This window comes from Anopheles stephensi, chromosome 2 (assembly GCF_013141755.1).
Source record: "Anopheles stephensi strain Indian chromosome 2, UCI_ANSTEP_V1.0, whole genome shotgun sequence".
Classification (NCBI taxonomy): Eukaryota; Metazoa; Arthropoda; class Insecta; order Diptera; family Culicidae; genus Anopheles; species Anopheles stephensi.
Window position 1 is genome coordinate 6,527,501 of NC_050202.1, and position 21,025 is coordinate 6,548,525.

At 52.7% G+C, this 21,025-nt stretch overlaps 4 protein-coding genes across 8 annotated transcripts in view; 2 read left to right on the forward strand and 2 right to left on the reverse strand.

Moving 5' to 3' along the window:
• LOC118502502 (NACHT and WD repeat domain-containing protein 2) overlaps window positions 1-1,768 on the forward strand; it is an 8,107-nt gene extending 6,339 nt beyond the window's left edge. Inside the window, exons 10-11 of the mRNA XM_036034735.1 lie at window positions 1-1,226; window positions 1,317-1,768. The exon at window positions 1-1,226 is cut by the window's left edge and continues 442 nt beyond it. Coding sequence (XP_035890628.1) covers window positions 1-1,226; window positions 1,317-1,556 — 1,466 coding nt within the window. The 3' untranslated portion in view covers window positions 1,557-1,768. The remainder of the gene's footprint in view (window positions 1,227-1,316) is intronic.
• Window positions 1,769-3,019: 1,251 nt separating this feature from the next.
• On the reverse strand, window positions 3,020-14,177 carry LOC118504231 (protein mini spindles). 4 transcript variants are annotated; one of them, XM_036038448.1, is made up of 8 exons: window positions 13,719-14,177; window positions 11,246-12,509; window positions 7,649-11,148; window positions 6,903-7,292; window positions 6,563-6,752; window positions 5,571-6,438; window positions 5,429-5,487; window positions 3,020-4,876 (listed from the first exon to the last, which is right to left on the reverse strand). In XM_036038448.1, the coding sequence occupies exons 2-8, from the start codon at window positions 12,335-12,337 to the stop codon at window positions 4,580-4,582; spliced, it is 6,396 nt and encodes a 2,131-aa protein (XP_035894341.1). In that variant the 5' UTR covers window positions 12,338-12,509; window positions 13,719-14,177; the 3' UTR covers window positions 3,020-4,579. The 4 variants fall into 4 exon arrangements, with proteins under 4 accessions (XP_035894341.1, XP_035894342.1, XP_035894343.1 ...); XM_036038449.1 differs by lacking the exon at window positions 13,719-14,177 and adding an exon at window positions 13,179-13,312; XM_036038450.1 differs by lacking the exon at window positions 13,719-14,177 and adding an exon at window positions 13,190-13,297.
• A 435-nt stretch (window positions 14,178-14,612) lies between these two features.
• On the reverse strand, window positions 14,613-19,261 carry LOC118504234 (transketolase-like protein 2). Of its 2 annotated transcripts, XM_036038455.1 has the most exons (5): window positions 19,163-19,230; window positions 18,743-19,038; window positions 15,579-16,950; window positions 15,276-15,502; window positions 14,613-15,182 (listed from the first exon to the last, which is right to left on the reverse strand). In XM_036038455.1, exons 2-5 carry the CDS (start codon window positions 18,847-18,849, stop codon window positions 15,005-15,007), a joined length of 1,884 nt encoding a protein of 627 aa, XP_035894348.1. In that variant the 5' UTR covers window positions 18,850-19,038; window positions 19,163-19,230; the 3' UTR covers window positions 14,613-15,004. The 2 variants fall into 2 exon arrangements, with proteins under 2 accessions (XP_035894348.1, XP_035894347.1); XM_036038454.1 differs by having other exon boundaries at window positions 18,743-19,261.
• Window positions 19,262-19,797: 536 nt separating this feature from the next.
• Window positions 19,798-20,968, forward strand: LOC118504236 (syntaxin-18). The gene is made up of 2 exons (XM_036038458.1): window positions 19,798-20,662; window positions 20,741-20,968. The coding sequence occupies exons 1-2, from the start codon at window positions 19,853-19,855 to the stop codon at window positions 20,927-20,929; spliced, it is 999 nt and encodes a 332-aa protein (XP_035894351.1). The 5' UTR covers window positions 19,798-19,852; the 3' UTR covers window positions 20,930-20,968.
• Window positions 20,969-21,025: the final 57 nt, after the last annotated feature.

A 21,025-nucleotide genomic window follows, 5' to 3' on the forward strand; every position in this document is an offset into this window, starting at 1 on the left:
GTGTCATCACGTCCAGCATCGATCGTTCGGTGAAGATCTGGAACATTAACAACATCTTCGAGCAGGTGCACGTCATCGACAGGCACGAGCTGCAGATCGACAGCATCAGCCTTTCGGAGAACGGTGACCTGGCGGTGACGGTGACCCGCGGTTGCGTCGGTGTTTGGGAAATCCGTACCGGTCGGCTGCTGTCCAAGCTGGCCGACAGTCCGCTCGGTGCGATCGTTACGCACGCCGAGATCACCCCGGACGGCCGGTACATTGTGTCGTCCGAGACGGGCAAGATATTGGTGTGGAACCGTGTGACGGAGCAGGTGCTGGCCCGCGACACACAGCCCGGAATACAGCAGATCAATTTTGTGGAGCACGGCGACAAGTATCTGACCGTGTCCTGTCCCCAGGCGACAAGTGGCGGCTCGAGCACGCCTGGCGGTGCCGGAACCGGGCCCGGTTCGTCCACCGACGATAATGGCATACAGGCGCATGCCATTGTGCGCAGCCTGCCGACCGGGGCGATCGTTTTCGCCTACGACTACCCGGTGCGGCTTGTCCCCGGTTTACCGTTCCGCTGTGCCGTGATTTCTGCCGACGGGCAACACATCCTGTGCGCCTCGACCGACAAAAACGGGAAGGATGCGATCGCCGTGTTTAATGCCGCGACCGGCCTCTTCATGCACCGCATTTCGTTGCGCACGTGCAACATCAAGGAAATCGTGTCGTTGCTACCGTTGCCCCACAAACCGACCCAGGTGGCGGTGCTGACGAACGAGAAGGGCAGCATCATGGACATTAAGACGAAGAAGCACGTCCGCTCGATACCGAAGTGGAGCGGCACCTGCACCACCGATGGCAAGTTCGGTCTGTACGCACCGTCCCGCGGTGGTCTAGAGCTGCTCGAGCTGAAGAAGGGTTCGACGGTGAAAACGTTCATCCCGAAGGTGGCCGAGGGCGTGTTTACCGTGATCTGCATGTTCACCTCGACGGACGAGTACGTGCTGTACTATCACAGTGGGCGCAAAACGCTGCGCGTGTTCCGCACCAACGACGCGGAAATGATTGCCAACTATCGCATGCAGGCGGAACTGACCGCAATCCGGAGTACATCGGACGGGCGCAGTCTGGTACTCGGCACGGTCGATGGTTGCATATCCGTGCTTGCTATTGCCGACCCGAAGAAGGATGAAATGCAACAGTTCCTCAAGGAGCTACCGTCGCGGGATGCAAACGTGAGTTGACCATAGCGTGGAAACCCGGATAACCCGGAAGTAGCGCAATGCAATCCTACCTCATACTTTTTCCTTCTCTCTTTCCGACAGTGGAAGAAAAAGCTCGCCAAACAGAAAGCTTCCGCACGGTTCAAGGCGGCGATGCGTTTGGCCTCCATCTCGACACGCTTCGGAACACCGATGGATGATGATGAGGACGAAGAGGAAGACGATGGGGGCGGTGGTGGTGGTGGTGGTGGTGGTGGTGGCGGTGGTACTACCAATGGAGAAAAGGCAGGAACAAAAGAAACCACCCCGGAACCTACCGTGACAGCAGCGGATGAGGAGTAGAGTTTGACAGATGATCTACCACTCCCCACCACCACTACTACTACTACAACTACAGACGTAGAACCACTTTCTCCTTCAGTAGAGAGAACACGTTTTTAGCACAATTTTCAAAGGCACGACAGTTAAGAGCTAATCCTCTGGTAAACTATTACAGTTGCATGTAGTTGAACAGCAAGTTGATCAATGTACATGAAATAAACTCACACGTTAAACTACTGTCTTTTCCGTCGACTCTTCAACCTAGAGCTAAGTGGGTATGGATTCTCTCTACCCTCTCTACCAACACTAGGATCGCCATGGACAAGATGTCCGTGTGGTGAAATCTCCGGCTTCAAGACGATAGTTATCCCGTGTGACTCAATTAGATTAAGCCAAACTCCATCCAAGACTGCAACCGGTCAGTTCCATCAGTTTCCACTCTTCTTGATCCAGTCGTGCTCACTGTGAAGGTCGTTAGCCCTGTGATGCCCGTAGCGTACCGTACCGAACTTATACGTGAGTGATTTATCGTGCCTTTTGTGTGGTGCTGATGAAGACTTCTGGAGCTTACGAAGTTTAAGAGGTTAGTTGTAGTGGATTTCCCGGCTTAGATTGTTATCCACGAGCCGTACTCCCCTACAATCTGGCGCTAGAGAGAGCCATCCGCGACTCGGAGATGGAAACTTCGGGGACTATCTTCTTCAAGTCAATCCAGATCCTGGCATACGCTGATGACGTAGACATCATTGGTTTGAGGCTCTCCTATGTAGCAGAAGCTTATCAAAGGATCGAGCGTGCGGCACAGAACCTCGGGTTGGAGATTAACGAGGCGAAAACCAAAATGATGGTGGCACCACCAGCGGCCCTGCTAACAAACACTGATTTACGCAGGGGTGATGTACAGATAGGTGACCGCACCTTCGAAGTCGTCCAAAACTTCACCTATCTGGGGTTAAAAGTCAGCACCGACAACAACATTGATGTTGAGTTACGCGCACGGGTGCTGGCTGCCAACCGGTCATACTACAGCCTGAGGAATCTGGCTGCCAACCGGTCATACTTCAGTCCAAAACTGACGAAGCCCTCTTAGCCGCGAATTAGACTCGCCAGGCTCCGGTGGGCTGGTCACGTCATGAGAATGACACCGGACGACCCAGCCCGTAAAGTCCTTTTAGGCCGTCCACACGGACAGAGGAGGCGTGGTAGGTGGCACAAATTGAGATGAAGTGATGGCGTTGATGCGTCCGCCAGAACGGCCGGGATAACGGATTAGCAGACGACGGCGCTAAACCGTGAGCGGTATCGAGGATTGTTGCAGCAGGCCAAGACCGCATAGCGGTTGTAGCGCCTGACGAGTAAGTAAGTAAGGAGTAAGTACTCCCCTAACCATTTCTAGATCCTCTCCGTCAGCTCTACTTCCGGAGTCAGTTAAACCTAATATCGGATGGCATGTTGGCAAAAACAGAAACCGCCCTTTACATGAATTGATATTATTCAAATATAGTTTTTGTTTTGTTTTTTATTTTCATCAGGTTAAGCAATTCTTGGTTGTGAGACTGAGTACGATTGTGTGTTGAATGCTACCGTCGGTCAATACTTACGCCTCTCGGTTCTGTTCTCCTAACACAGAGAGACAATGTTTTTTTGTTTTGTTTTTCTTTAATGTAATTGATTTCGCTCACACAATCACAACACAGGAATTCGACAAATTTTGGTGCAAAAACAAACGTCTCCTTTATACACAGTACCGAGCGGACCAAACTGCCGCTGCTCATTTTCCTATCTGCCATGTGTCGCTCTACTGACGAAACAATAACCAAAACGAAACCGGCCTTTACAAGCATAGCAACTGCGTGGCGAATGTATTACCTATTAACGTGTGCAATAATAGTAGGTCATGGAGAGCGGAGCGTATGCATAAACGTGTGTGTGTGGGTATAAACGGTACAAACGGAACGTAACAAATCCCTACGCAAGCGGGCTTTAACATGGTTGCTTGGTTTGGTGTATATGTATATCTCCACAGCTTTTACCACATGAGTTTTACTAATACAATTTTCGTCTGCTAGAAGGTGAGAGGCTTAAGTAGTGTATTGTATGTGTGTGTGTGTGTGTGTGTATAATCTGCAAGTCTTTTTTACTCCGTTAAAACGGATGATGATGATGATGATGTAGTAGTAGCAATAGTAGTAGTGTCGTAGTAACAGTAGTATTGTGTAATTATTCGATAAAAAAACAAGGTACGGGTATTTGCAACGTTCGTTTCCGAGAAGGCCGAGAAATAAAACATAGACCAACAAACTGCTGGGAACACGAGGTGCCCCACCGGAGCGCTGCTGCGAATGTATTACACCTAACAATAAGTTAAAAACGCTGCTTTTCAAAGTAACCTAACGCAATTAACCTGTGAAGTGGGTAAAAAAATGGACCTTACATTTATAAAAAAAACAATCCGTGCTTGTGTTTGCTTGCTGCTTATGTGTACGGGTGTGTGTGTGTGGTTGCGCGCTCCAAACAGAACTAAACAGGCTGGCGGCCAAAATACAAGAAGCACATGGTTACTCAGCCAAAGTGATTTGTTAGTAGGGGGGGGTGGCACAAACCTAACAACACACACACACACCTACACACGTACACACCTTTGATCATTCAGTCGTAAAACCCAGTCAACAAAATGGGGAATACTTTCTTTTTGCCTTTTCAGGGGGGCGGGAAATGCATCTTTGATGCTACCGTGTGGCCTCGGATCATCACTTGTGCGCTAGCGGGAGGGAGGGAGGGAGTGGGGGGGGGGGGGTTGAGGAGCACAATTGGATGAGTATTTCCGTTTCTGCGCTAGATGCGTGTGTGTGTGTCCACAACCTCAGAGATTTAATACCTGTTTGCTGAATATAACACACAAAAATGGCGTCGTGTAGGGCGGTTCACGTTTGACCTGTAGTACTTCCTAACGAAACACGTGTGTATTGCCCCACCGCCCCACTCCTCTGTCGGTTCGATTATACTGACACACACACACACACACACCAAACCCGCGCGAGAGTTCACTTGTGTTGCTTGAGCTGTTCCAGCTTTTGCTGCAGCAGCTCGCGACGCTGTGACGTCATGCCGCCACCGACGGGCGTTCCCGTAAGGGTGGTGGTCTCGTGTCCCAACCCCGTCCCATCCAGCCCGCGCCGAATGCTGAACTTGCTGCCCTGCATTTGATTCAGATTCAGATTCTCGTCCGTAATAATGCCACCAGGCACGGTCATCGTCGTTCCCGTCCCGTCCATCGACAGCTGTGTGCCGGTGGCACCCAACACGCTTCCGCGATTTGGTGTACCGGCGGTAGTCTTTTTCTGAAATACAATAAATCACACACATTAGCACAGGCAGCAAGAAACAAAAAAAAGGTACATATTTATGACGGGTTTGTGTGCAGTGTACATAAAGTTAAGTGATAGCAAAACCATAGGCTAGAAGTTCTTCTCACTTCTCACATTCCGAACACTTGAATTTGTGCAAAGCCCGTTTCCACTTCCAAACGGGCAATCTAACTATTCCCCTTATTGTTTCCAATTCATCGGTGGTTTCTTCCTCCTATCCACCCTCGGCGGAACTAGTTTTCTGCCCTCGGCGGGCGCTTTTTCTGTCTGCCATGTTTGGTCTGGAAAAACGAGTACAGAGCGGATGATCATCATCGAACCCATTCTCACTCCTGCATTCGAAGGTACGCTCTAGTGGCGGTGAAGAGTACAATCAACAGCGGTACAAAGCCAATGATTGCCTTCATCCGGTAAGTAAATTACAAAGAACGAATTACTTCACAGGTCCTCCTCCTCCAGCACTCCTTCACCATCCTTTTTCGCCACGCACAACGTCATCTGTCAGCTACCTAAAGCATCACTTACCGTTAGATAATTTAATCGCGCCATCCAAAACTCGGGATTTTGTTTGTTTTCTGGACCACCTGAAGAGAGAGACAATTATTAGAAAAATGTATTACCTTTTCTCTGGCAACCGTTGGTGAAAGATTGGCGAGACCCAATTTACCTTTACTACCGTCGACGCCGCTTTCAACGCTCGCATTGATAGCTATGTACTTCTGGTACTCGGAACCAACCACCGGCCCAACGCCATCCCCTTCCCCACCACCGATCATGCTCGTGCGCGTAACGCCATGATTGTTATTGTCGCTGTTAAGTGCATTGTTCTGGGCGGTACCGATCATGCCACCCGCCGCCGTTCCTGGCCGTAAGCAACCAGCGCCCGATTCACCATCGCCAGCCGCCACCAGCGCCGCCGCCGCACCAGACGCGTCCTTGTTGATGTTCTTCAGAATGCGCAGCACGTACGAGTGTAGCTCCGACCGGGTCGGTATCGTATTCAGATGCTGCAGTATCGCGTTCCCCTTAATCTTCGTCATGTTGTGTATGATCGTTTTGACCGTGCGCAGCGGCATATCGGACGGTCGCGTTTGCCACCAGGTCGACGGAAGGGCCAGCATAAACTCGTGCACCTCCAGCAGCACCGCCTCGTAGTCCAGCTCCGGCAACCGGTCCGGTATGACCTTCACGTTGCGCCAGATGCACTTCATCTGCAGGTCGGTAAACTTTGGCAAGCAGCTGGTCTGGCAGGATTCCTTCAGCAGGCGGATCAGCGCACAGTTCATGTAGGTGAAGTTGGTCCGGTCGAGTATCTTGAGACAGATGCCGTTCACCACCTTGACGAACTGTGCGTCATCGATGCCGGTCACCAGCCGGTTGTCGGCCATCAGGCCCAGCAGCACGGAGATGATGTTTTTAATCGACACGATCGACAGATGCTTGCCGAGCGATTTCGAGGCAAAGAACATGAAGATGCTGTGGAGCAGCGGTTGATATATGTTCATCGATTCTGCTATCGGCTTTTGCTGGATGTTCTGCAAATGAAGCGTAAACGGTGGCAGTAGATGAATGGTGAGGGAAGGAAGCGAAGTAGTGCCATTGTCAGTGCTGGACAACTTGTCCAACACCGGTATGACCACACATTTTTTTGCCCCGTACCTTAAACTGCTGCAGGACGTGCTGTATGTACATTTCCTCGTATCCTCGCAGCACAGCCTGCTTCTCCGGCGATTGCATGATATCGGTTAGCTCGTTTAAGGCGGCATGTGCAGCGTAACTGTCCGTGTTGCCGATTCCGCGAATGATGCGTACCAAGTTCTGATCCATCTTTGGGAGAGCATCGGTAGGGCTGTATAGGATTAGAGAAAGCAAACACCATCCATATTACATACGTACATACGTTCGTCAGTGATTTACATTGCTTTCGCAGAACTAAGCTTTAGCTACGATAAACAAAAAGGGGGGAAAAAAAAGGAAAAATCCGCCTATTGCCTTATACCTTGGTCCGACAGGAGGCGCTGGTTTCGGTTTCGAAATCAGCCCACTGCCATCTAGCGAGGGTCGAAGACTGGCCGCCACCGGCACTGTCGTAATTGTCGCCGTCGGGGGACGCTGATGAACGGGCGATTCGCCCGGTCCACCGCCAGCCGCTGATAGCAGCATGTTGCGTTGGGTGAGCTGCCGGAATTTCTCCTCCGGATAGGACACACCGTTCACCGCAATCACGGACAGCTCGTCGTAGATGAAGGCATCATCCATCGGGCTGAGGACGGTTTTGCCGAGATCGTCGGCCTTCACCCAGTTCCGCTCGATGTCCGCTATCACGTGCTCGTCCAGCTTGAACGGGCCCTTCACCGCGCGCGGCTGTGGAGGCTCGGGTACAATGATTCTACAATAGGCGTGCGAAAGGAAACAATAACCCAACACCCGCAAGTTTAGTTACTGCTACTGAGAAGACTGTTTGGGGACAGGGGAACAGAACAAACACACTCCACAAACAATAGACAAAGGTAAGCGGTACGTCACATCACAAGGCAACAATTATAGTAGCACATGGGCGGTCTCCAACAGGTCAGAAGGAACGCTAGCCACGTAATACGAGTCGTGAATTACATCATACATCCGGGACACATGGACCGTCCAAATCTCTCCGCTCGTACGTCCAGAGCAGCATAACCTCAACGCTTCTAGATCAATGCAGATTGAACGAACTTCGGTAAAGGAAAAAAAATGAAACCAACTCACTTCATCGGTACGGCCACGGCGTCCGCATGCCCCGGTACCAGTGTATCGTCCTCATCCATAGCGTCATCCGCACCACCACCCACTTCGCCTGCCGGCTGTAGCTCCTGCACGCCCACCATCGGCACCATGCTTTCCTTCGCCACAACGGTAGCGTCGGCAAGATTCGATCCCGGCACACCCGTCGGCACTTTCTTTGCCGGCACTACGGACGCCTTCTTCGACCGCTTGATACGCTCGTCCAGCATCGAAAGATCCTTGTCCGAGAGCTGACCGATCAGCTTGTAAATCTTCTCGCCGGTTAGAAAGTAAGCCTGCACCACCGCGTTCAGTGCCGCGTTCCGCACCGCATTGTCCCGGTCGGATATGTGGCGCGCAATCTCCTTCAGCGCAACCGGCTGCGACGGTTGGCACACGGTCAGCCCGTACGTTTCGATCAGATACCCCAGCTCGTCCAAACACTCCGCCCGCTGGCGAGCATTTTTCGACTTGAGCGCGTCCATTATGAACACGAACACCTTCGAGAAGGGGTACAGCAGACAGATCTGCCGCAGCAGCGTGCGCACACCGTTCCGGACGACGTCCTTCGGGTCGCCGATCTTGATGAGCAGGTGCGGCACGAACGAGCTACCCTCGATGTCCGCCAGCATGTACTGCCGGTCGACGAGCCGCTGAAATACCTGGTTCAGGTACTCCAAGCCTTTCAGCAGCACGGAGGGATTTGTGTCGTAGAAGCGAAGCGAGAGCCACTTCATCACCAGGTCGAGGTTGCAGATGAGTGCTTCCTCGTTCGTGGCCAAATCCTCCATCAGCGCATCGATCACCTTCAGATGGTAGCGGAAGTCTTCGTGAAACATGTTCACCATGAGCGCTTTGTTTACGTTGGCCGACTGCATCTGCTCCTTGAGCAGCTCGTAGAACTCCTCCCGGGGCGTGGTGAACGTCCATTTCAAGACCTTCAGCTTCTGCTCGTCTACGAACCGTTGCTTTTTGAGCCCGTTCACCGCGAGCAGGGGTGCCAACGAGTCGGCATCTTCTTCCTTCTTGCGGGACGAGCTGCCTCCAGCAGCACTGCCGGCGCTACCAACACCCGACCCACCACCACCACCACCACCGGACTTGTCGGAACCGGCCGAACCTGTTCCGATGCGCCCACCGGCAGCTGCTGTACCACCACCACCAGCACCGGCCGATTTTGGTGCCTTCAGCTTAAGCCCTCCTCCCTTGCCTGGAGCCGCCGCTTCCTCCGGTGCCGGGGCAGCCTTCGCAGGTGGCAGCTGCTTCACGGGGAGATTGGGCCGCGCCTTGTCGAGTGCCGCCTGTATGTCCTTCTTCGAGATCGGCTTCTGCTTGTCCAGCGCTTTCACCATCGCGTCGTACCCCATGTGAATCATCACGCCGAGGATGGCATCGTTAGCGTTCTTGCGCACGTCCGCACTACGGTCGGTAATGTGCGTGTACAGATGGGGCAGTATGGCCAGCAGCTCGTCCTTTGGGATGCTTCTCGTTGGCATGCTGGGTAGCTTCTCCGCCAGCCAGGCGTAAAGCTCGGTTCGCAGCGCCGGACTGCCGGTCTTGAGCGCATCGGCAATCATCTCACCGTCGAAGAAATCCTTGTAACCGGCCTGCTCGCCCCACGTGTTGATGCACGTGAGACAGGCGCTTCGGATGAAGCTTTTGCTGTCGCCGAGCCCTTTCAGAAAGCCGGGAAAGAACGCACGCACGTACTGCCGGCACGGGGGACCCATCGCAACGGCAATCTGCTGGCAAATTTCGACCGATGTTTGCGCTATCTTCGCGTTGCTGTCGACCAACCGCTGCGCAAGCACCTGGGGCAAATCCCCAAGCGTGGGTTTAATGAGCTTCGCTTCGGCAACGATTGTCTGCAGCCGCACCAAGCCTTCGTTTCGCGTCTTCCAATTCTTGTCCGACAGCTCGGTTAGCAGCGCTTCCGTGATTTGTCCCGAAATGTCAATTCGCGGCAGCAGATCGGTTAGCAGTATCGGTGCACTATCCTCCTCGGCCGCTGCTCCCTGGCCTCCCTCCTCGTCGTCGCCGTCGTCATCTCCCCCACCGGACCCTTTCGCGATTGCTCCCCGTGTCGGTGGTGGTGGCTTTTGTCCTGCGCATCGCTCAAACTCGGCCATTATTTGTTGCTTTAGGGCGGGTTTTTCGCCGTCGAAAAACATCGTCAACGGCTGGCCCATGAAAAGGTACATCGTGCCGAGCAGTCCGATGCCGGCGGTACGCACGGCCGGATTTATGCTCTGCACCGCCTTTCGAGCACTTTCCAGCAGACCTTTCGGCTCGACCTGGAAGCCGAACTCGCGCAGTGCCGTCGCTACCCACACGAGCACCTCCTGCTGCACTTTGGGCGATTTTTGCTGCTCGAAAGCAAACTCCATCGCGCGCTGCACGGTGTAGTCCAGCCGGGCGCCACCGTCCGCAATCGCGGTCAGCAAAGCAGCGGCAGCGGAACCATTTTTCGCGTCACCCAGCTTTTCCGTCACATCCGTCAGCAGGTAATCGGCCGTGGTGGTGGTGATGCCGAAACGTTCCACTACCGTTCGTGCCGTGTCGAGCTTTCCCTTCAACACCTGAAAGTTGGTATCCTTAAAGCCGGGCTTCTTTCCCAACGATCGTAGGAGGGTCTGCGACAGGCCGGGTTTTGATTCCAGCCCGGCGATGGCCGCGCCAAACGATTCCACCGCACTGAGACGCGTTTTCCAGTTCGCATCCACCAATCCACCGATAGCGTCCGGTGGAAGTATTTCACCCGCCCGCTCATCGATTTCTTCCTGCGAGAGATCTTTCTCCGTGTTTGGGGCCGATGCGGAAGCGCCCGCTTTCGCCCCCGATGCACCCGTCCTTCCTCCGCCACCGAGCGAGCCACCGGTAGCGCTTTTCTTTAGGCCACCACCGGACACCACCTTCTTAACGACGGTCGCTGCCGTTGCTGGCCGTTGCGCTCCACCGGCGGCGGAACCAACCTTCGTCTCGGACGGTGCCTTCTTAATGACCGTCGTAACCGCTTTCGCCGGTGCCGTTGCCGGGCGTTCCTTGCGAGCGGCCGGAATCTTTACCGTTATGACCGCACGCTCGCAGCATTCCTTTATTTTGGCCATCTTCAGTGCGTCCACCTCGGTTAGGTAAGGGCCAATCGTTTTCTCGCCTACCAGCTTCATCGCGGTTCCGATTGCGTCGGCCGCCGCATCTCTTACCGCCGGATCGGGCTCGTTTAGCGTTTTCAGCAGTGCCGCTATTAACGGTTTCAGGATTTTCTTGGACAGGGCCGTCGGTAGGGTTTTGGTGAACGATCGAGCCAGGAAGGAGGCGGTTTCCATCTTGACGCTTGGATTTTTGTTGCCCAGCGCTTCGAGCACATCCTCCAGGATGGCTTCCAGCGTGGTAGAAGGGTAGATTGCGTCGATCGCATCCCGCAGCGCCGTTACAACGTTCGTTTTTTTCTCCTTAAACTTCTCGAGTATCGCTGGAACGCAAGCCTACGGGAGAAGTGGATGATAGCATCGCTCATTAATAACATTTGTCTGCGCAGTAAGCTAAGACCGTACAGGATCGGTACGGTACTTCAATACTCACCCCCGCGTACGTGTTGAACTTCTTGGCCAGCCCTTTCGCCAGCATGGCCAAACATTTGCCACCCAGCGCCACCAGCACCACGTTCGTGTCCTTCGTGATCACTTTCTTCAGCGCACGCACCACATCGCCATAGTCGCCCGGCTGTAGCTTCGGGTTCTGTAGCAGCGTTTCCAACGCTTCCAGAGATTCCTTCCGCTCCTGCCACTTCTTCGCCTCCAGCTTGTCGTAGAAGTCTTTCGGCAGCTTCGACAGTATATCGACCGGATCGATCAAATCCAGCGGATCAATCTCATCCCCCGCATCACCGCCACCTTCCACCCCATCACCATCATCCTCACCCTCGGCCCCATCGGCGACCGAGGCCGCAATCTGTAGCTGTTTCTCCTGCTGCGACCGCAGGTACCGTACCGGAGTGGCCTTCTCATTGCCAATTTTTTCAAATTCCGTTTCCAGCTCGGCCAACAGCACGGCGGGCAGGGACGCAATTTGCGACTTGAACGCTGCCCCGATCCACCGATAGATCTCCACGGTAAGTGCCTTCGATTCGTCGCGCACCGTCTTATCGCGATCGCTTAGCAGGGCGGGCAGCCGTTTCACGATCGGTTTGATGTTCACTACCTTGTTGCCAAACTCGCGCAGCGCGAGCGTAATCGCACTGACGCAGGCCGCCACTATTTTGGGATTCTTTTGCTCCGTACCCTTCAGCAACTCCTCCAGCACGGTTTCCTGCCTTTCGATCTCCACGTACATGAGGGTAATTTGCACCGCCAGCTCTTTTGTTTTGGTTTTCGGTGCACCGATGCATTTCGTCACGATGCCCCCCATCACCTCGCCGACCGTTTTGCCCGCGTTGCCACTGTTCTCGACGAACACGAGCGCCGTCTCGAGGCCCTTCTCCTGTGCGACCGCATTGCTGTCGATGACGAACTTCTTGATCAGCCCGAGATACTTATTCCACTCGGGGGACTTTTCGTCGTCGATGGTGCGGAACAGTTTGGCCGCCTCCTCGTACCCATCGACGCGGGCCTTCCACAGCTTGTGCACGCAGCGTTCATCGATCGGTAGCTTCTTGTATTCCGTGTCCTCCTCCATGCTTGCTTATGGTTCGAACGCTGCTCGGTTCGGGGAAGTTATTAATTTATCTAAATTATTTCCCTTTCGCAGCTTTCGCAGCGGGACCTTCTTTCCTTCGGTCGCACACCCCGGCCACTCGCAAACTCGCACTATAAACCCAGAGTTACACGTACAGCTGGCGATGGCGGGTCTGGAACGAGACAGAGAGAACGAAAACGAAAGAAATAAAATTAGTTTTATTTTGCTTTCTATTTAATCAAAGGCGTCACCATCATCATCAATCCTCGCCTAGCAACGAAACAACGAGGCACACCGTGGAGATAGGCATGCTTTGTTAGCTGGAAATTGGGGCCTTTCTCGCGGTGTCTTTTGGATCGCGACGCATCACCCAACGCTAGCCCACGGACCGATGGGATGGATGGGCGAGGTGGAAATAACACACAACACACAGCCACAGAGCCGCAGCCTAAAACTTTCTCCACTTCGATGGTTTACACACTCCGTCACAGAGGCCTGTCTCGTTCGAACAGAGCGGTGGTGCTCGAAATCCGATTGTTGAGTAAAGTGTTCCTCCGCCGGATTGCCTTCACCGGAAAGCGAAATCCATCTCAATGAATCGAACGACGAGCAAGCCTTGTGCATGGGTGGTTTGATGGTCGCACCAAATCTAGAATCATAGTAGGCGCACGACGCGCGTCGTCAAGTTCATGCTGTTTATCGATTTTACCGTCGCAGCAACACCACCTTGGACAATTTCACTTCCGAACGGCGCGCTCGTCATTGCGCTTTTCCTGCCTTTCGATAGCCGCACGGTAACGGTCGCGCACTGAATTCACAATCTTTCCCAGCTCATCCTCACCTGGTGCGTACCCATTGGGCGGTTTGGAGCCGATTTTAGCCTATTTTCGATGCAATTTCCACAGACGGAAGATCCAGCCTGCCGCAGCAGGAAAACACCATTGCACTGTTCTCTACTTCTAGCTCGCTCGTTCGCTCGCCCGCACTTCTCTCTCTCTCTCTCTCTCTCTTTCGCGCAATGGCAAACATGTGAGTCGGATTCTCTCTGTTCCCGTACCGTGCTGCTCTCTTTGCTCGGTGTTCGAAAATCGGAACGGATCTTTGGCACTGCCGTATCACACTCGCGGCGCATTTTCCTCTTTTTCCGTCCACCGCTCAGCTCACCTACCCGTCCTTCCATGTTCCTTCCGAGGAAATGCACGGCACGGTACACAGGCACATTTCGTCACTCCTATCTTCATCTCTGTCAATCAGTTGCTGCGGCTTACGACAACAGAGAGCGACACCGCTCGTCCGCACCGCTGCTTTGCATTCCGCTACCCGCGTTCTTCTAACATCCGCCGAAAAATGCATTCGTTTTTTGTGCCTGCCCAAAACTTACCCTCTTGTCCCCACCTGCTGGGTTTAATTACAAGGTGAGCCCGATAGTTCCGGTCGCAGGATGATTCATTGGACAATACTCTAACAGCGTCCTTTGCTGCAATCTGCAGCAACGTATCCTCGAAGGGTTTACGCGATCCGGACACACACAATGGCGTTCGACGGCTGCTGTCGCTTCGACTGGCCGAACGGACAGCGCAGAATGGCGTAGGTTTAGCGCGAAAGTGGAAAACCACCACTCTGGTTAGGGTGTTTTTTTGTTCGATAAATGCTTTCCAAAACACAACAACAAAACACAAACGACAATAAAAACGGAAACAATCAGCGCGAACAAACGTACACGCACTGCGCGATCTGTAGCACTTTTTTTTTTTTTTGTTCGTTAGTTCGCAGTGTGTGTGTGCCGTTTTCTTCAAACAGCAGGCAGACAGCCAGCCAGTACGGAGCGGATGAAACGGTTTTGTGTACAGAAATGGCGAGAGCGAGAGCGCGCAATCTTTCAAATTTTGAGTTGTGCGGAGGGCGTTTATGGTGGTTGGTTCGGGCGTTCAGGGTTGTCTGGTGACAATTGTGAAATTACGAAAAAGCCGTTAAATGTGCAAGCGATAGCTTTGTGTTTTATTTTTCGTTTTTAAAACTAACTGCTTGCCACAGTGATATGTTTTCGATGCTGCGGAGTGTAACGGAAACACTTAATAATTGCAATTAATTACTTTTATTAACCGAGCTCGCTGTGCTCCTACGTTATGCGAAAGGAATCAGTGCAGAGCAGACCTTGGGGAGGAATCTCAGTTCCCGATCGATCAATCTGCCCAGGAATGCTTGGAAATCACCGGTATAGCTTGATCTATCCAATCTATATATCTTTCCCAAACTCAATTAACAAACATGCCACTTTGTAGAACATTTCTTTTCCATTTTATTTGTACGAATATAGTTCGCGCAATCGCTCTCCGCTCTCTCACGATAAACAACGATCTCCCTTCCCCATCTGTTACCGGATATGATGATTAGAGTGGCCCAGGTGGTGTACCAATCGACAATCAATGTCACTGACACTGGAAATTTAGAGAGGATTAACAGCAGCGCTGTAACCCTCTTGTTACTCACATTATCATAATTCAATACCCCAAAAGTAAAACAACACGAAAAAAGCACCCACATTCCAAAAGCAAAAATGATTAATTGAAGCGAATGTTAAATCAAGAAAATCCACCACGATCAACATGATCGGGGCAGCAAAAGATTCGTTACGGCGGCGCGCACGTTTGAGCTATGTTTTTTTTTTTACATCTTAATGATGTCCTGCACGGCAGCGGCTACGGAACGTGCCGAAATGCCAAACATATCCACCAGTACGGAGGGTGGGCCAGAACGGGGCAGCTTCTCAACGCCGAGATGCTTCACGACAAAGTTGCGCTGTTCGGCGAGCGCGGATAGGACGGCTTCTCCGAGACCTCCTTGCCTGTGGGTATCGAGGATGGAAAGGGAAAGCGTAATTAGAATGGATGAACGAATAGGGGGGGGGGGGGGGGGCGAGATGCCACACGCCACTTACTTATAGTGATCCTCAACAACGACGACGCGTCCACCGCACTGCGCACCGTTCTTTATGATGCCTTCCCGATCCAAGGGCTTCACGGTGAACGGGTCGATCACGCGACAGTGAATACCGCTCTTTTCCAGTTCTTCGGCCGCCTTCAGAGCTTCGTACAGCGTAATGCCGGCACCGATCAGCAACACGGAATCGTTTGCATTTTGCTTCACCACCTTGCATTTGCCAATCTAGGGAAAAGAGTTAGCACAGCAATGCCTTTAATCAATTCCGAATTGGACCCACACGCAGCACCCATCAGCCTACCTCAAACTTTTCATCGTTTTCGTAAATGACGGCCGTGTTGGGGCGCGACGTACGAATGAAGCACACGCCCGGCGTGTTTGCTGCCATCTCCACCGCTCGCTCCGTACTGACGGCATCGGCCGGATAGAACACGGTGCTGCCCGGGATCGCGCGGAACATCGCAATGTCTTCCAGCCCCATCTGGCTCGGTCCATCCTCCCCGATGCTGACGCCACAGTGCGATCCGACAAAGTTCACATTCGTCTGCGAAATCGCACCCATCCGGATCTGGTCGAAGGCGCGCGTGAAGAACGTGGCAAAGGTGGACACGAACGCTACGGTACGATCGCGGCAAGCCGCACCGATGGCCACACCGACCAGATTCTGTTCCGCAATGAAGCACTCGATAAACCGCTCCGGGAACGCTTTGCGCAGCTTGTCCGAGTAGGTCGAGTTCTTCGTGTCGCCGTCGAGCGCGATGACACGATCGTTGTTCATCGCAATCTTTGCCAGCGCCGTACCGTAAGCGAGCCGCGTTGCGATCTGCTCACCCTTCTGGTACGCCGGCGGTGTGGCCAGCTCGATGCCCTTAATGCTAACTTTCGGTGCATTTTCCTTCTGCGGCGATGGTGGCGCGAGCGCGATCGGTCCTGCGTTACGGATCAACTTTTGCAGGTGCGCCACCACACCGTCGGCCGCATCGCCCAGCGGCTTGCCGTGCCAATTTTCCAGATCCTCAATGTTGGGGAAATGTTTGCCCTTGAACGTTTTGGCAATGATCGCCGTCGGACGATCGGTGGTTGAGGACGCTTCGAAGAACGCCTTGCACAGCTCCTCCACGTCGTGTCCGTCGACGACGATCGCGTTAAATCCGAACGCATCCAACCGCTTCCGGTACACCTCCATCTGGTGCTGGAGCGAGGTCGCCTCCGACTGGCCCAGCCGGTTCACGTCGAAAATGACGCACAGGTTGTTCAGCTTGTAGTACCCGGCAAAGTGCAGCGATTCCCAGATCGAACCTTCGGCCGACTCGCCATCGCCGACCAGCACGTACGTGCGGTAGTCGGCCTTATCGATGTTCTTGCCCACGTACGCCATACCGCACGCAACGGCCACACCCTGACCGAGCGAACCGGTGCCGACGTCGATGAAGTTCAGCCGGGGCGTCGGGTGGCCCTCCAGATCCGAGTCGATCTTGCGCAGATTCATCAGATCCTCCACCGGGAACAGTCCTGCCTCGGCCCAGGCCGCGTACAGGATCGGGGCGGCGTGGCCCTTCGACAGGATGAACCGGTCGGAGGAAGCGTCGCGCGGAGCAGAGAGTTTGTACCGCATCGTGTTGAAGAACAGCACCGACATGATTTCCGCAATCGAAGCACATGACGTTGGATGGCTGCATGCGTGCGTGAGAGAAAGAAACAGAGCGCGGTGTTATACGGGGCTGGTATAGAAAGATAAAAACCGACCCTAAATGACTTCAAATCAAACAACTCCGATCGCTCGAGTGTCCATATCGCCGCACGTAACGGTTGAGCGAGCGCGCGCATAAAACGGAAACCGACAACCGGCATTGAACGACCGGCGGCTGCGGGCTACCTTCTTCGATTGTGTGTGTGTGTGTGTGCGCGCGCCGGCCCCTTCGGTTATCAATTGTTTATACTTGACTCACTGAATTTATTTTGCTCTTTTTGCAACTTTATGGCAACCTTGCGGCGCACGGACAACGCGGCAAACGTAATCCAATCATGCAATGTGCCCATCATCATGGCGGATCGCGGGACATCGGAGTGTAGGGCCCGCGCGCGCGTATCTTCTTGCGTCATTTACGGTCGATTTTTCTTTTACTTTTTACTAGACAGTAAACAGTAGCTCTAGCGCTACTCTATCCGGATGTTGAAAGTTTAAGGTTTGGCCTTCGATTGTAATGCGTTTTCTTGCTCATATTGGCCTCTTTACGGCCCTCTTAGATCAGATCGTGATCATATAATAGCATCCTTGCTGAGGCGGAACAGCTCGGAAAGGATTCAGTTGCAACGAACTGGCCTTACTAGGGACATCACCTCATCAGGCCTCAAAGATTAAGGAGAAAGCCCAAGGTAATTTAGGCCCCTCGAGATAGAGTACAAGACCTCTAAAGCTTTATCGCTCGGTGGTTTTACCGTTGCAAGTACTGTGATCTTTGAACTATGTAGAAGGAACATGAAACAAGGAAAGTTTGGGAACGTCCTTCGAAACAGCATACATGCTCGCGAGAATGATCGTCCACACGCCAAATGTTCTCTTCTATTGTTTTGCACCACACTGTGTTCCAGCCAACTTCACCGATCATCATCAGCATACCGGAGCCTGATATGACGACGACGATGGCGACGGTGCAGACGGAGCGGAGCGGTGGTAAACCGACCGTTTGACCTCTTTCTGACCTTCGAAAAAGAACTGTACACGAGCTTCAAGCGATCGCTCCCTTTTCGATCGGTTTTTGATCGGCGGTTGCTTTTTTTTTTTTTGAACTGCGACGACCATGAGACCACCGCGCGGCTTAGTATTGGCTGCCGTGCCTCGGTACCATGCGTGCGTACGTAGTACACTTGCGACGGGGTTAGAAGGACATTCTAAAATGCTGTGCCTACACACCGACGCCGTCTAATCCGGACCACCCCTACTACTCCGTGTGCCTTTCACATTCGTGACCCCCGCGCGCGTTACTAGAGGACGCATGGAGCACGAATAGAATAGGCTCACGTGCAGGAAAGGATGCCTTTTTGACCTGCTTACCCTTCTCTAGCCAATTTTTAGCTCATGTTTATGTCCAACCTGCGCACGTGGTATCCCACGGACCGGGTCAAAACATATTGTTTCAGATGTCCTCTCTTCCCTCTTTTTCTCTGGAGCAAGGCGCAAACTGTTCCAACCACACAAAACCGGCATTCCGAAGAGAGCGGTTATGAAAGTTTAGCGAAAGCCGGTGGTGAAAGGGTCCAATTCCTTTTTTCCCCTTTTTTGTGTGCTGCTTCCTGCTTTACAGCTACACACACTCACATTACCAACTTGTCTCACAGCAAGATGGAGCCATTTTATCCAGATTCGCAACGAGGCCTGCCTGCCTCGTGTTTTTCTTTGCCACTGTGCTTCACCACCCTCTGTCCCTCTGGCGCCCTTGCTACACGCCCCAACCCATTGCTTACCCTGACTTTGACGCCTGCGTTGCGTTGATCGAATCGATACGCAGCTTGTGAGCGATATCCTTCAGCTCCTGGATGGTTTTAGCTTCCGGCTTGTGGTAGGTCGGCATTGTGGCAGCGGCAAATGTTCGATATTCACTTGGGTCAATATTTCGGAACGAAGGCTCGACGGTCGGATTCGGTTCTCGCTGCGATGAAGTTTTAACCTCTACTGAACGACCCCACTGACGCGTGCCTTCGGCGGCTCCAGCTCACCGCACGTACAGTGACCTTCAAACAATGGAGCCACGGCAAGCTACCTTTACTTTGCGATAAAATCGCCCATTTGCAGTGTTCCGCAAGTAGAAGAAAGCTTTACTAGGTTTATTCTTTACCTTTTATGGTGTGTACTAATGAATAAGATAAGAATTCCTGGAATTGTACCTTGGTGCCTTCAATTCTCGCGGCGCATTTGGCTCGAACCGTACTGTAGTTCCATTGCTGGAACCAACACTACGCCAACGATGCTTGCGTGCGTACACCGATTTGCCGGTTCTTTCGATTTAGCCGGTCACAACTACTAGTGCATTAGGAGGCTTTGATAAAAAAAAAAAACGCACACGAATTCGCATTATTCCGTCGCGACAATCGGGAATGCTATTCGCGTGTTTTTTTTTTTTTGCTTGTTCGCATCACTTCTTTGGCTATCTTTAGCAGCAGACAGGGGAAGTTTTTTTTGTTCTTATGCTTCTGGAACTAATGAAAAGATTTTTGGGTACATTACAGCTGGTCCCGGCTGGCAAGGAATTGAGATCACAGGGGCTCTGATTTCGTTCAGAAACCGTAACCTTTTTTTGGTTTGATTATTCCTTGTTGCACTTGTGTCTACCATACATCCATTGCAGCATGTGGAATAAAGAAAATATTTAACATTTTGAACAACTCCACCCGGAGCCAAACGAAAGCCGGCTCCAATGCGCTCAAGCAAATTTCCTTTCTCGATCGCATTTCGATCCCACCAGCACCGACTGTAAACGCCGGGCGGTTGCCCGAGCACACGTAAACAATATTCTGACAGTGCGCATTTGTTTTGAAACCGCAGTGCCAGCGCAAAAGAAGGAAAACACCAGCACCATGGACATCACGTCCCTGTTCAAAGCATCGGTAAAAACGGTCCGCCTTAAGCTGCCACCTCACAGCATCCCCCAGCTGGACAAGAACCGTATACTGCAGAAAAGGAAGGCCACGCCCGAGGTATGGGGAAAAGCCAAAACGCTCAAGCAGCAGGTAACGTTGCTGCGCAACTTTCTGCTCGAGAACCGGGTGGCCTACATGCAGCTGGCGGAGCATCTGAAAAATTCCGCACCCCAAATGTCGAACGAGGAGCGCGACCTGATTGATCGGGAAACGGAAAAGACACTGGCCGATGCGGCAACGCTCATAGCCAGCCTGAAGCACGAATGTATCGCGCTGCAGACGGACCGGCAGGTGAAGGAATTTTTAGCCCTCGTGATTGAGAGTTTGTGCGAGTATGCGAACGGTATACGGAGGATCGCACAGGAACAGAAACAGTTTCGGCACCGGCGCCAGCTGGAAACGCTACAGTACATCAAGCTGCAGCCGAAGATGAAAACTGACCCGTACACGAAACCACTGCTGGACGTTGCTTCACCGGAGCGGGAAGTGCGTCGGGTCGAAAGTGCTGCGGATGTTGGTCGCAGTACTGTTGCCGACAAATCGATGTCCCAGACGGTGGAGGAAATGCAAGACAGCAGCACGTACGACGATTACGAGAGCAATGACCTCAGCCCGGAAGATATACAGATGTTCGAGTCGGAAAACGTGCAACTGTACAACGAACTGAAAGGGCTCTCGGAGGAGGTGGAACAAATTCAGCGCAATGTAGCCGATATCACACAGCTGCAAGATATCTTTACCGAGAAGGTAAGCCAACGCAAAACCGAGAAGCGTACCCGGTAGGCTAACAGGGGTTTTGGGTTTTCCGTTTTTTCTAATCCGTAGGTAACGCTACAAAACACCGATATCGATCGAATCGCGACGAATGTTATAGGCACGACCGAAAACATGAAGGACGCGAATGAGCAGATAAAGCAAGCGATCCAGCGCAACGCGGGCTTGCGGGTTTGGGTAATGTTCTTTTTTATTGTGATGTCATTTACGCTACTGTTCCTGGATTGGTATAATGAATAAAATCGTAAAACGACCGGTGGATAATCGGATCCAAGCTTATCTTCGCATCTGGAACGAAGGAAATCACCAGCTCAGCTGTTGCGCAAGGTTGCTATA